At 62.8% G+C, this 13,270-nt stretch overlaps 2 protein-coding genes across 8 annotated transcripts; one reads left to right on the forward strand and one right to left on the reverse strand.

Annotated features, from left to right (window-relative positions):
• Positions 1–79: 79 nt before the first annotated feature.
• Positions 80–8,782, reverse strand: PDZD7 (PDZ domain containing 7). Of its 5 annotated transcripts, none has more exons than XM_063405437.1 (18): positions 8,282–8,321; positions 7,557–7,737; positions 6,507–6,914; positions 6,203–6,343; positions 5,636–5,810; positions 5,122–5,298; positions 4,753–4,900; positions 4,466–4,526; positions 3,594–4,019; positions 2,917–3,120; positions 2,698–2,739; positions 2,352–2,509; positions 2,072–2,163; positions 1,837–1,928; positions 1,669–1,740; positions 793–1,287; positions 374–474; positions 80–232 (listed from the first exon to the last, which is right to left on the reverse strand). In XM_063405437.1, exons 3-18 carry the CDS (start codon positions 6,697–6,699, stop codon positions 83–85), a joined length of 2,727 nt encoding a protein of 908 aa, XP_063261507.1. In that variant the 5' UTR covers positions 6,700–6,914; positions 7,557–7,737; positions 8,282–8,321; the 3' UTR covers positions 80–82. The 5 variants fall into 5 exon arrangements, with proteins under 5 accessions (XP_063261507.1, XP_063261506.1, XP_063261508.1 ...); XM_063405436.1 differs by lacking the exon at positions 8,282–8,321 and adding an exon at positions 7,848–7,966; XM_063405438.1 differs by lacking the exons at positions 7,557–7,737; positions 8,282–8,321 and adding an exon at positions 8,719–8,782.
• SFXN3 (sideroflexin 3) lies at positions 7,946–13,066 on the forward strand. 3 transcript variants are annotated; one of them, XM_063405444.1, is made up of 11 exons: positions 7,946–8,068; positions 9,460–9,626; positions 9,848–10,018; positions 10,179–10,277; positions 10,539–10,614; positions 11,050–11,135; positions 11,463–11,590; positions 11,716–11,765; positions 11,912–11,961; positions 12,416–12,463; positions 12,726–13,066. In XM_063405444.1, the coding sequence occupies exons 1-11, from the start codon at positions 7,946–7,948 to the stop codon at positions 12,820–12,822; spliced, it is 1,095 nt and encodes a 364-aa protein (XP_063261514.1). In that variant the 3' UTR covers positions 12,823–13,066. The 3 variants fall into 3 exon arrangements, with proteins under 3 accessions (XP_063261514.1, XP_063261513.1, XP_063261512.1); XM_063405443.1 differs by lacking the exon at positions 7,946–8,068 and adding an exon at positions 8,796–8,912 and having other exon boundaries at positions 9,463–9,626; XM_063405442.1 differs by lacking the exon at positions 7,946–8,068 and adding an exon at positions 8,822–8,912.
• Positions 13,067–13,270: the final 204 nt, after the last annotated feature.

A 13,270-nucleotide genomic window follows, 5' to 3' on the forward strand; every position in this document is an offset into this window, starting at 1 on the left:
GAGAGCAGCCACAGCTCGGTGCAGGAATGCTCCATCTGGCTCCTCTGAACTCAGCATGGCTCCTCGAATAGGGGGTACAGCATCACTCCGGTGGTGGTCCAGGCGCCCGCACCACCAGCTCCATGGGCTCCTTTGCTTTGTTGCGGTAGGCCTGGCGGATGATGTCCACAGCCCTCTGGTGCGTGACGTTCTGCAGGCTCACCCCGTCCACAGACACCAGCTCCTGCCCAGCCTGGGTCCCAGAAGGGAAGGCCGCAGTGTGAAGTGCAGCTACTTTTGGGCTGCCAGGAGACTGCCAGCAACCCAGTCGCACCAAGGGATGGGAGTGTCTGGATGTCTGCCCACCCCCTGGCATGTGCTGGTATCCCCGTACCTTGAGGATGCCACTGAGGAAAGCAGCTCCACCAGGAAAGATCTTCTCAATCTTCACCACTGGCTGTGCCCTTGACTCAATACCACCAGAGATGCTGATCCCTGCAAGGGAACCAGGTGGAGACCCTCATACCTGGGTAGGCTGGGATCCCCACCCACTCCCAAGCATGGTACCACCTTTCCCTGGGGAGCTGCACCTCTGTCTTGCCCTGTTTTGGTAGGTCCTACAGAGATGAGGGACCAGGGCAGGGACAGCCTCTTTCCCCCCATTCTCATTTTTGAGGAACAATCTGGGGTTTGCCCCTTGCCAAGGGGGTGCCACCCATCCCACTGATGCTGGTGCTGGAAGGGTCCTCAGCCCACCCTTGGAGTTCCACCCTTGGAGTTCCACCCTTGGAGTTCAACCCATGTGCCACCCACCCAGCGAGTGCTTCAGCTTGGAGAGGGTGACGGTGAGCAGATGATACTCTTCCTCCTCTTCTTCCTCCCTGCCAGCATCTTCAGGGCCATTGGTGGCTGCCCCAGCCCTTGCCTCACCCCCTGGCCCCCCAAAGAGAGGGGCAAGAGGGGGCCTTGCCCAATGAGGCTTCCCCAGCACTTCACCTTCTCTGTTGGGCGCTGTCCTGGGGGGCTCCTTGCGCCAGGTGGCCCGGGGGCTGCGAGAGTGCCCATGCCCCTTGCCCGAGGGGGGCTCAGCCAGCAGCCAGTTGGGGGGGCGAGGGCCAAGGGTGGGCAGGGGCCGGCTGACGGAGGCATAGGCATCCACTGGCACGTCAGGGAGTGGGGTGTAGGTGCGGGGGTGAGGCCGGCGGGGGCTAGGGGAGGGTCTTGGACGGGCTGGGCTCGCCTGCTGCTCCCCAGCTTCCTCCGGCTCTGGGGTCCCTGCTGGCTTCAGCAGGAATCCTCCCCGATAGTCTGTAATGAGAGGGGTTCAGGGGTCTCCCCAGGATCCTACAGTCCTGCTCCCTGGGACTCCTGCCATGCAGACCTCCCGTGAGTACCCCAAAGCCCTGGGTCCTTTGCCACCTAGGGCTCCAGATTGTCCTCATCTAGGGACTGTAGACGCCCCAGTTCTCTGCAAGCACTCCATGTCCTCCTCCCCAAGAACCCCAGCACCCAAGATCCAGAGACTGTGCTGCTCCCAGTCTTCCCAACACTCAGCAATGCCAGATGCCTTCTTACCTGGGAGCCTCTGCACTCAGGTGTCCCAGCTCCCTTTCTCCTCCCCCAAACTCCCTCCACCCTGTCCCCACTGGGCAGCCCGGTATTCAGGCAGACCCTACAGGTGGCACTTACCAGGCACTGGTGTGATGAGGTGTCTCTTGGGGGGGACGTCGTGGTGGGCCGGGCGGAGGGCAGGGGAGCGCACTGCAGTCAGGGAGAACCCCCAGTCACCTCCTGAGCTGCACCCACCCTTGACCACTTCTTGCCCCCAGTCAAGGTCCCTGGGAGCCTGGGATCTACCTGAGCGACTCTTTAGGGCATCAAAGGCTTCCAGCTCCAGGGGCATCACCATGCTGTCAAACCTGCCCAGGTCTGTGGGGGCCACCACACTCCTGCCAAGGGAAAAAAGTTGACAGGTTGTAGCAGCCTCTGGGGTGGAGTGTGAACAGGAGTGAGGAGCATGTGTGAGGCTCCACTTCAATCACATCAGGATGGGCAGTATTGGGGTTCCCAGATATTTCCTAGCAGCACTCACCTCACGTCCCGCAGCAGCAGGACCTTCTCGGGCCGGTCCAGGATGGCCAGCAGTGGCCGCACCAAATCCTCCACGCTGCCCTCGTGCAGGTACTGCAGGCACAGGAGGGGCATCAGTGGAAGGATGTCCCCTCACTTGTCCCTTGGTTTACCTCCCAGAGTTAAGCATGGGCACAGAGCGCTGCCCATGTCCCTAGGATGCAGGAGCTTTCCAGGGATGAACCCAGGGCGGCAGTGCTGCCCTGCCTGTGCCCTGCCTGCACCCTGCCTTTGGGGCGTACCCGGGAGCAGTGGCGGAGCACGGCCGTCACCTCATCAGGGCTGAGGAGACGTGCAGCAGTGTCCTGGATGTGCGGGAGCCGGGCCTCGGGGTCGCTGCCATTGGGCTGCAGGGTGGCGATGCCCATGGGGCCCAGGATGCTGGCACGCCGGCTTTTCTCTGCAGAGGCACAACAAGGAGGGGTGGCCAGCGGGGCAAGGACTGCCCCAGCCAGCCAGAGAGTTCCCAATCCCCCCTACCCCAGCAGCTCACTCCACACCACAGCGGGACAGACACAAGCAGCACAAGGCCAGGCGCATGCAGAGCCTGCCCCACACCCCCCCCAGGCACATGGGTACTCCTGTTACCCCGCTTCAGGCTCCGGATGACAAACTTCTGCACAGCGCCTACTGCAAGGGAGATGGAGAGCAGTGAGTGCCCAGGGCAGACAGCAGCACCACTGCCCATTGTCAAACTGCATGCTTGGGGAACCCCTCCCTATGCCCCTTTCATGCCAGGGATGCCACAACGGGCCCATAGAAGGAGGAACAGTCCCAGGTCGAGTCCCCTGTCACCCAGGCTGATACCTCTGTCCCCGTCAGAGCGCCCTGGGGACTTGGCGCGTGCCCGGCGATCAGAGCCAGGGGCCTCCTGGCTGGGGGGGGCCCAGCTCTGGCTGGTGGCACGGCCCCCCTTGAAAAAGAGGTTGACAAGGGTCTTGGAGCGGTGCAATCCTGGGGGAGCCCCCCGTGCCCCTTGTCCCTCTGGCTTCTCCTTCTTCCGCTTCTCCTCTGTGGACAGAGAGAAGGGGGTGTTGGAGTGGAGAGGTGAGGGGATATCACCCCAAATCTTGTCTGGAGGCAGGGGACTTTGGGGGATTGCAGGGGCTACTGGGAGACACTGACTGGAAAAGTCCTTCTGTGGGGTGCAGTGGATCACCAGGGGTCATGGAGCTGGGCTTTGGGGTGCCTGGCAAGCCCCAGGGACAGGCTTGGGGCTATGTGGGGTTATAGGATACCCAGAACTGGTGGCCCGGGGGCTATAGAGTGCCAGGGTAGGGACCAAGATATTTGCTACAGGAAGCCCATGGGTGGGGGCCAGATATCCATGGGTGTCAGGGACTATAGGATACTTGAGTGGGGGCCAGGCTCTCCACATGGGGCAGGGCCTGAGCTGTGGGACTCCCAGGGCTGGGCATGCAGGGTTGGAAGGGAACTTCAGCCAGGGTTGAGTGCCACGTGTAGGGCTGTGCCCCGGTGCCTACCAGCAACAGTGAGGTCACTCTGGGAGCGTGTAATGGGCTGCCGCGGCCGGCTCAGCGCCAGCAGAAGCGCTGTTTTGGGTGAGTGGGTGAAGGTCCGGCGTGGGTGGGTGCCGGGGGCCTCGCGGGCGCCCTGGCCCCGGATGGCCGTGTCCCGCAGCAGCTCGGGGGGCCGCACCGTGCGCCGTGTCTCTGGCAGCCCCTCGGTGGCTGGCTCGGTCTGCATGGCCCGCTCGGCGCGTTCCCGCACCCAGCCCCGCCGTGGCCCGTCCTCCGTGGAGATGGCCACATCCACGGTGCGGGCTGGGGCCATTGGGGCAGCTGCCCCCAGCCCATTCACTGCCCCCGGCGCTGGTCCTGAGGAGTAGGAGGAGATGGAGGAGCTGGTTTCCGAGGTCTGAGCCAGCTGTTGCAGCTGCCCGTTGGTCACTGCAAAGGCACAGCAGGGACAAACTGTGACACATTGTGGGCCATCTAGGACTCCACGTCCCTCCCAAAGACAGCAGACATGTGGGGAACCCGTAGGGCCGTGGGGACCAGTGGGCTGCTGGCCATTGCATAGGGATCCTCTCCAAGAAAGTGGACATGTAGGATGCTGTGGTATCACAGGGACCATAAGGCTGCTGGCCATGGCAGGGGGCTCTTCATGCCTCTTCCAAGGATGGGGGACAGGGGGACCTTGCAAATCCATCAGGCCTGTGGGGATGCTAACAGTGGCACAAGGGAGCTCCCTGCCCCCTCCAAGGCCTTGGGACCCCATGGCATGCAGACCTTCTCGCTCCCTGTAGTGGTCAGACATCCCACGCGTGGGAGTCCCAGCCCCACCGTGCCCCTGCCCAGCACCCCTGCCAGGACCCGCATGGCACTGCCCTTACAGCGACTGAGCCAGCAGTACTCGGCCACCAACTCCTTGTAGGCAGGGAACCGGCCTGTCTCCTAGGCACAGGGGGAGAGAACAAGGGGGTCAGTGAGTGCTGGCTGCCCCAGCGAACTTGATCTGGCACCAACCATGAATAATGCATCCCCCCCTCCCACCTGCCTGAAACCCAACCAGCCAGCAGCTGCACCAGCCCCCAGCACTGGGCTGAGCAGGGCAGTGCCAGTGAAGGGACATGCCAAATCCCTGCCTCACTCAAGGGTCCATGGGGCAGGGCATGGGTACCTTGATCGTGAGCATGATGTGGGTCTGCCCCTTGAGCACCTCCACTGCCTTGCTATGGCTTATGTCTTCAAACTTGACTCCATTGGCTGCAAGGACTTGGTCTCCCACCCGAATGCCGTTTTGCTCTGCCAGCCCTCCGGGGTCCACCCTAGGGAAGCAATTGGGACAGGATGGGGCCAAGCCCTTGGTGGAATCCTGCTCCTGTGCCACGCCTCCACTTGGCTGGCCCCGTGACTCAGCACCCATAGTGGTAATGCCCACAGTCTTTGGAGGGTGGGGGGCTCAGACAGAGAGGAGGGGCTGAGCCCCAGAATGGGCACAGCAGAGATTGGGGTGTCACAACCCCTTCATGCCCCAGGGCAGCCGTACTTGGAGACGTAGATGCCGAGGCCGAACTCTCTGCCACCGCGGATGTTGAAGCCCAGGCAGTAGTCATCAGAGGTAGTGTAGAGGTGGACGATGCGCCGCAGCCCGTCCTCGGAGCCGCTCTCTGATGGCGTTGAGCCGCTTTTCTCTACTACCAGGCGCCTGTTCACCACATCCACCCTGGAGCATGGGTACAGTGTAAGTGGTCTCAGGGATTTGGCTCTTGCCCTCCAGCAGGATGGGACCATTGGTGGCACCCAGTGGAGGAGAGTGATGGGAATGGGGGATGTTTAGGATGGGGTTTGCACCCACCCTAAATCCTGCTCCAGACCTTCCTATCCCATCCTGTATCCCACCCTGGTCTCTCCTCACCTTTGCCAGAGACTTCTGATCCTACTCTACCCTGGGGGTCACCCAGGGAACCTCACCGTTGCCCAGAATCCCTCACCAACCTCCCCCAGCATGGCCTCCACGGGGTTGAGTTTTGGAGTGCTGACATGGGAGATGGCCTGCTTACCACGCTGTCTTCTCCTTGGAGAACTTGATTCCTGGCACACGGCCCATCCGCCGGACCACCATGCGGAGGCGGTTGTTGCCAGTGAGGACCTTGACAGCGCTGCTCATCGTGATGTTCTCCAGACTCACACTGTTCACCTCCGTGATCTTGTCGCCAACACAGAGCCCGGCCTGCTCTACAAGGGACACAAGGCCCATCTGGGCACCTGACCTGGTACTGATGCCCTGGTTTCACATCCCCTCCCTCTATGTCCCCTAACCTGATCTGAACCTCTTGGGAACAGAGGCAGGGCTGCCTGAGAATCACACTAAGTGGCTTGTCACCTTGCTGTGACTTGGGGACGGAGCTTAGAGTCATTGGCACAGGGCTGTCTACTCCTGTGTACTCCTGCCCTTTACTTTGGGCAGCCTGCAAATCTCATGGCCAAAGGCAGAAGGGAGCAAATGGTGGCTATCCACCATGAAGAGTGGCATTATCACTGTGATTCTACATCACTGGGAGCTCTTTGACAGGGTCTTGCTGGCATGTGCCTATCTTCACTGGTGTCCCTCACCCTGACCTTCTTACCAGCAGTGCTCCCCTCCTCCACTTTGCTCACAAAGATGCCCAAGCCGTGCTCAGAGCCACCACGCACGCTGAAGCCCAGTTTGCCATCCATGCTCTTCTCTACTGTGATGGCATTGATGACATCACTCTCGTTGCTGCTGGCTGTGGGGACAGAATCACACATGCTGCATGTGAGCAACGGCAAGGGTGTCTCTCTTGCTGTAAACATCCCCAGGCCCAGGACAGCCCTCCCTGCCCCTAGACACAGGGAGCTCAGCCACTGCTGGCCACGGGGGTGGGCAGAGGGCCAGGACACTCCACGCACCTTCGATGGGGGCATTGATGAGGATGACACGACCCATGGGAGAGGCGGCACGGCTGCTCCGGGTGGTCCCATTGAGCAGGCGGCTCTGCTTGCTGAGGAGGTAGCGGGGAGCCAGGCTGGCTTCGCTGCTGGAGCTCCGTGACCGGCTGCCTGTCGTCATCCCCGACAGCACTGCGTCCCAGTCCTGGGCCATGGTGGTGCTGGGCACTCCGGTGTCCCGGCGTCTGGCTCAGGGCTGGCTGTGTCCTCACAGGGCCAAGGCTGCCCGTCAGCCAGCAGAGGACATGGCATAGTCCAGCAGCACATGCCCGGGCTTGGGCACCGCTCTTTTTTAGCAGTGCAATGCTGGGGGCAGCTGGCCTGGGTACTTGCTGCTGGCAAGACAGGTCCCAGGCGCAGCAGTACAGCCTGGAGGGACAAGGAGCTTTGTGACTCCCTCTCCAGCCTGATCCTTTCCTGTCCTATAGTGAGTGTCCCAAGAATCAAACTGTCACAGCTCCTGGGTACTACCATGGGTGTGTGGGCATAGGCTGCCCTGCCCTGGGGTAAGGATGCTGGGGTGAAAAACAACTCTCCCTGGCAGTGTAAATCCGGAACAGGGCATGCAAAGGGGCTTTACCTGACAGCGTAAATCCGGAAAGGCTCCAGAGAGGGGACACGGGGACATCAGCTTTATGCTAGAGAGCAGGACCTGATCCCTCTGGACATTAGCCATCCTCCCCGGAGCCCCTCTGAATTCCCAACGCCATGCAGCTGGAGATGGGTGCGCCAGTCCCCAAGGCAGTTCCCGCGGGGATTTTCCAGGCATGGGTGAAACGCCACCACGGTGCCTCCCCCCCACTTCATTCCCCGCTCGCCCCAGCCTGACCTCAATAAATAAGTGATGGCCCCGGCTCCGGGGACACGCCGGTATCCCTGCCGCTGCCAGCCCCCCACAGCGCCCACCCATTACCCCCCACCGGCACCGGACGCGGGTGCCCCCTCCCCGAAGGTGTGCAGGGGACCCCCTACCGCCGTCCTTCCCTCACTCCCGCCCCGTGCCCTCCTCACCTGTCCCCATGGTGCCACCTGCGAAAGAGACACCTGGCAGCAGCGCGGGGGGGAAGGCGAGCCCGGGGGGCAGCACCGCCTCCTGCCCCCCCGGCCGCAGGGATTGGCTTTCCCTGTGGGACCGGAGAGGCCATCGGGTGCGGGAGCTGTCAATCGAGAGCGGCCGGGGCTGGCCCTGCAGCTGGGGGGGTGGGAGGGGGGGGCAGTCCCGTGGGTGTCCCCCGCGAGGGGTCCGGGGGCGCGTCCCCCCGCGAGGCTGCGTGTGGCAAGGGATGTGGTGTCCCCCCTGACCTCCTCCCTTAGCGCAGGGCATCCCGGGGGCACACAGGCGAAACTGAGGCACGGTCAGAGGAGGGTTGTCGTGTCCCCCCGCTTCGCTCACTCCGGTGATGCGGGCCGGTATCCCCCCGTGTCCCCCTTCCCGGGGGGCATCGCCTCCAGCCCGGGCCGGCCGTGACCCCCCGGCGGGGCCCGGCGCCGCCGGCGCGAACCCGACACCGCGGCGGTTTCAGGTGATGCGCGGCGGCCGCGGGGACTGCGGGGGGGCCGCGGACGGGCGGCGGGGGCGGGCGTGGGGGGGCCGCCCCGGGGCGGCTCCCCCCGACAGCGCCGGGGTGAGGGGCTGGGGGGGCACGGCCGGCGTGGGGACGCGCACCCACATGCACACGCACCCCATGCACCCACACGTCCACGGCATGCGCGTCCGTGCCCTCGCGCGCACTCACAGACGCCCGCGGAGCGCCGCACGCGCGTGGACGTGGCCCCGCTCGCACGCGCGTGTTCCGGCGCGCGCCGCCCTCCGCACGCGCCGGCGCCCACTCCCGCGGGGGCGCGGGCCCCGCGTGCTCCGGCGCAACGACCGCGACACGCGTGGACGCCGACGCGGCGCGTGCGAGCGCGGCGCTACGGACACGCGCGCGCCCGTGGCGCGGGCATCGAGACCCCGGGGACACACGCGAGGCCGACACGGGGACGCGCGGCGACGCGCACGTGAACACCCACGTGCAAACACACGAGCACACGAGCACACGAGCACCCGAGCGAGCGGCAGCGCCGGCGTGCGAGCACACGCGCGCGGTCGCGGGCAGCCGCGTGCGCGCCCACGGGCACGCCCGCACAAGCGCGGGAGGGCCACGGGTGCCGCGTGTGGCTCCGCACGTACCGCTCCCCCCGCCGCCGGCCCCGGTCACGCGTGGTCCCCGCCGCCCCCCGCGCACCGCTCGCCCCGCCCCGCCCGGCGCGGGGCCGCCCACCCGTGACGAGGCAGCACGTCAGCGCGCGCGGGGGCGGGAGAGGGGCGGTGGCGGCGACGGCGGCGCGAGCACGGCGGGCACGGCGGGCACTGTCCCGGGAGCCGTGAGTGCGAGGGGCTGCTCCGGGTCCCTGTGCAGGGGGGGTCACGCGTGGCGGGAGCGATGCTCGGCGCGGGAAGGAAAGGAGCAGAGCCCCACTTCTCGCGGGGAAGGGCGGGTGTGGAATTAGAGCCCTGCCGGGTGTGTCGGTGCTGTGCCGGGTGTGTCGCTGCCTTGCCGGGAGGGACGTTCCTCCTATCAGTGCCCTTCCCCGAAGTGCTGTGGCCCCGAAGTGTCCCTGTCCCTTCCTCTGTGACCGGGGTGCGCTGCTGGGTTGGGCGTTTCCTGACTTCTGGTGACTGGTGTAAGCGAGGTCGGGGTTTCACTTTGCCGCCTTGCAAGGGGCAGTCCCGCTGCGGGTCACATCACCCACAAACTGCTTCATGTGCTGGCTGGGCTCAGGAGTCGCCACTGAGCTCCTTTGCAAAGGAGCCTCCTGTTCACCCCTTGTCCCCCCAGGCTTGGGGAGCACCAGAGCTGCTGCAGCAGCCTTGTGGAGGGGCACGCAAGCACCGCGTCCCATGTAACCCTTTCATCCCCTGCCCTGCCAGAAGATGCCGCCGTCCTTGCCTGCCACCATCAACATCCGGGAGCCCCGCTGGGACCAGAGCACCTTTCAGGGCCGGGCCAAGCACTTCTTCATGGTGACTGATCCCCGAAACCTGCTGCTCTCAGGGGCTACACTGGAGGAAGCCCGGCGGGTGGTGGAGGACTACAGGTACCCACTGGGAGGGTGAATGTACCCTCAGCACTGTTCCCAGGCAGGAGCCATTCCCAGGAGTGGAAATAGAAATGATACTGGTCCTGCTGGCCAAAGCCCCCCAAACTGGCTGGCTGGTCCCTAAGGCATGTCCCAGCTGCTGCAAACGGTTTGGGGGACCAGTTAGGCCATGTGTGCTGGCAGAGGGTCTTTGAACAGGTGTTACCCTTACCTGGCAGGGCAGGCACCGTGCAGCCTGGGCTGACAGAGGACCAGCTTTGGCGGGCAAAGTACATCTATGACTCGGCTTTCCACCCTGACACGGGCGAGAAGATGATCCTTGTGGGACGCATGTCTGCTCAGGTCCCCATGAACATGACCATCACTGGTTGCATGTTGACCTTCTACAGGTACCTGTTCCCTCCTTACCCCAGGACCAAGGGGATGCCTGGAGGATCCTCCTGGCTCTGGGGTGAGGAGGGGGACACATGTCCCATACCCCTCGTACTCATGCTGTAGGAGCATGGGTGGCATCCCCCACTGTCTCCAGCAGCTTCCTCTCTCTGGCAGGACCACACCGGCTGTGCTGTTCTGGCAGTGGGTCAACCAGTCCTTCAATGCCATTGTCAACTACACCAACCGCAGCGGGGATGCACCCATCACCCCCAGGTAAGCCTCTCTCTAACCAGGTTCTCGAGACATCCTGAAACACCAGGGGCATGCCTTGAGTAGCAGGGAGCTGTGAGATGGGACAATGGAGACCTGGTGAAGGCAGAGGTGGACACCATTGGGGCTGTCAGTGTTAGTGGTAGAACTGAGAGAGGAACCCAGGTATCCTGGTGCTCTTGAAGGGCGAGCTGTTCCTTCCTTTGGAGGGGCAAATGGGATAGGGAGAGCTTGGCTTACTGGTGTCACTTCCTGCTCTTTCAGCCAGCTGGGGACAGCCTATGTGAGCGCAACCACGGGGGCAGTTGTCACAGCATTGGGGCTCAAATCTCTCACCAAGGTAAGGTGACCCTTGGCCATCGCAACCAGGGGACGTGGACTCTCCCCATGGGATCGCTCTGAGCTGAGCAGGGAATTCACCTGGAGTGGGAGAGAAAATAAAGAAAAGGCATTTGCTGAGTTTGCCACACAAGGCAACTGCTCTCCCCAGTGATGGCTGTGCAGATGGCCTGTCCCTCCAGCCTTGCTCTGGATGTATCTCCAGGCTTCTTTCACCCCTCAGCCTCTGTCCAGGCCTGGCAGGGGACCTGAGCCCCCCTAGACCCTTTGGTTTGTGCAGCTTTTACCAGCTGAGAGTTGCAGGGGAGGAGGGAATATTTTTTCCCCAGTGGGGCTGGGACACCCCAGGGTCTTGCAGGAAGATGGAGGCAGACCTGGGGACAGCTAGCTCTGCCCCCAGACCCTCTTAATGACATTCTCCTGCTTTTCCCCCCAGCATTTGCCAGCCCTCATTGGCCGGTACGTGCCTTTTGCGGCTGTGGCAGCTGCCAACTGCATCAACATCCCACTGATGAGGCAGAGGTGAGCCCCTGGGGTGGGACAGGCTTGCCTCAGGGTTTGTAGGCACTGGTGGGGAATGCAGGGACTTCCTTGCTAATCCTTAGCATGGGAGGTTGGCTTGAGGGTACAAGCACCTGATTGCAACCCAGGGGGTTATTGGTTCCTGTACAGTCCTGTTGAGGACTGCTGCCAAATGTGGATGTGGGTCCACCTGAGATCCCCTCTGATTTATTGTGCAGCCTGTGGATGGGGTACAGGAGGATGCCAGCCTCCCTTAGAGACATGTCCCTGTGTCCTGATCCCCTCATGTTGTGCCCTGTGGCCCCCTCACCCCCTCTGTCCCTGCAGAGAGCTCAAGCTGGGGATCCCTGTCACAGATGAGAATGGGAACCGCCTGGGCGAATCCACAGCAGCAGCCCAGAAGGCCATTTTCCAGGTGGTGGTGTCCCGCATTGGCATGGCAGCACCAGCCATGGGTGAGTGTCCCCTCCTCCACCTGTGTTCAGAAATTGTAGCTGATCCCTGGCAGCGTGGGATGGGATCCCACTGCTAGCAGGGTGCTGTGAGCACTGGGACCTCATCTCCTTCCTTCCTCCCTCAGCCATTCCACCAGTGATCATGAACATGCTGGAGAAGAGAGCTTTCCTGAAGGTACCAGTGAACCTGGGGGGTGTAGAGACACCCACCAAGCTTGGCACATTGTTAGCACCCCTCAGGGCTGGCACCCTGTTGGGGAGTAGGTGTTATCCCACCCTGTGTGCACTGCACTGACACACATCCTCTCCTGTCCCTGGCAGCGGTACCCGTACCTGAACGCTCCCCTGCAGGTCGGCCTGGTGGGACTCTGGTAAGTCCTCCTGCACCGATGGGCGTTCCTGCCCTGGGCACAGACCAAGCCCGAGTATGGGACAGTGCTGCTGGAACCCTGCTTGGCAGTGCGGGGGAGAGCTGCCCCTGGGTTTCTTGGGAGGTGCCAGAGCTTGGCCAGGCAAGAGGGAGATGGGATGGGTTATGAGGTTGTGGGCCAGGAGTTTTGCTTCATCTTGGTGTCTCTCAAGCATGCCATGGGCTCCTGCTCAGGACTGCTGTTCCCTCACATCATTGGGGGACAGACTTTGCCTGCCCCACCTCAGTAGCCAAATGCAGGGTCTAGAGCTTGAAGAGGGATCCCTGTAGCCTTTTCCTGGCTGAACACCCAGCACAGCTCTGGGCTGCCTCATTGCTGCTCTGGGATCTGGCCATGGGTGGGTGTGGGTGATTTGTGCAGCCCAGCTTCACCTTTCCATGTCTTTCCCTTGCAGTTTGGTGTTCGCCACCCCTTTGTGCTGCGCACTCTTCCCACAGAAAAGGTACAGACAGGCACTTTCCCTGTGTGTGTGGCTCCTGTGTGGGATGGGGCTGCTCTCTGACTCTCAAGAGATTCTTTTGCTTCTTCAAGCAGTCGGGCTTGAACCTGTGCACACACATCTGTGCACAGGCAGCAGTGCAGACCCAAGGGTCTCTGCTGGGCCACGGGGACAGCATTGCCGTGGGGTACAGCGAGTAGGTTCTGACCTGTGGCCACTGGTGGATATACACCCTCCATCCTCTGTATCCATGTTTCCTCTGCAGCTCAATGCCTGTGAGCAGCCTAGAGCCTGAAGTCCAAGATCAGATCCGCAAGAAAGATCCGTGGCTGGAGACTGTCTACTTCAACAAAGGGCTCTGAGTGTGTCCCTGGGGTGGCCGAGCTGTGCCCCAGGGAGCTGCCGGGCCAGCCCATTGCTGAGCTTTGCCCTTTGGATCCCCTTGGGGCTGCCGCCGCTCTCCCATGGCCGTGTGTGTCCATAGGTCCCAGGTGCTCAGCCCTGCTTCCCAGGGTGCCTGCAGCCTGCAGCACCACGCCAAACCCTGTCCCTGTGCCCGGCTCAGCCCTGCTCTGGGGACCTCCTGGTGCAGTCCTTACTGCGTGTGCCTGTGCAGTGCTCTGGGGAAGTGCGCAGGGAAGTGTGGGCAGCAACACCAAGGACCTTGTGAGCTGTGGTGGAAGAAAAAAAAGTGGGATGAAGAAGAAAAGGTGCTCCCCAGCTTTAGGAGGCAGCAGAGAATCGGCAATTGAAGGTAGAATACCTCTGCAGGCACCCTATAGTGCCCAGTGGTTCAACAGCTGGTGCCTG

The sequence above is a fragment of the Prinia subflava genome, chromosome 9 (genome assembly GCF_021018805.1).
Source record: "Prinia subflava isolate CZ2003 ecotype Zambia chromosome 9, Cam_Psub_1.2, whole genome shotgun sequence".
Classification (NCBI taxonomy): domain Eukaryota; kingdom Metazoa; phylum Chordata; class Aves; order Passeriformes; family Cisticolidae; genus Prinia; species Prinia subflava.

Bases quoted from the DNA above. Each gene is read 5' to 3' on its own strand.
- SFXN3 (XM_063405444.1), top strand. From the start codon at position 7,946: ATGCGGGCCGGTATCCCCCCGTGTCCCCCTTCCCGGGGGGCATCGCCT. The intron at 11,136-11,462 runs GTGAGCCCCTGG...CTGTCCCTGCAG, and splicing joins ATCCCACTGATGAGGCAGAG to AGAGCTCAAGCTGGGGATCC. The intron at 11,962-12,415 runs GTAAGTCCTCCT...TTTCCCTTGCAG, and splicing joins GTCGGCCTGGTGGGACTCTG to TTTGGTGTTCGCCACCCCTT.
- PDZD7 (XM_063405438.1), bottom strand. From the start codon at position 6,699: ATGGCCCAGGACTGGGACGCAGTGCTGTCGGGGATGACGACAGGCAGC. The intron at 2,164-2,351 runs GTACGCCCCAAA...CTGTGCCTGCAG, and splicing joins TGCTCCGCCACTGCTCCCGG to TACCTGCACGAGGGCAGCGT. The intron at 1,741-1,836 runs GTAGATCCCAGG...CCCTGACTGCAG, and splicing joins TGCCCTAAAGAGTCGCTCAG to TGCGCTCCCCTGCCCTCCGC.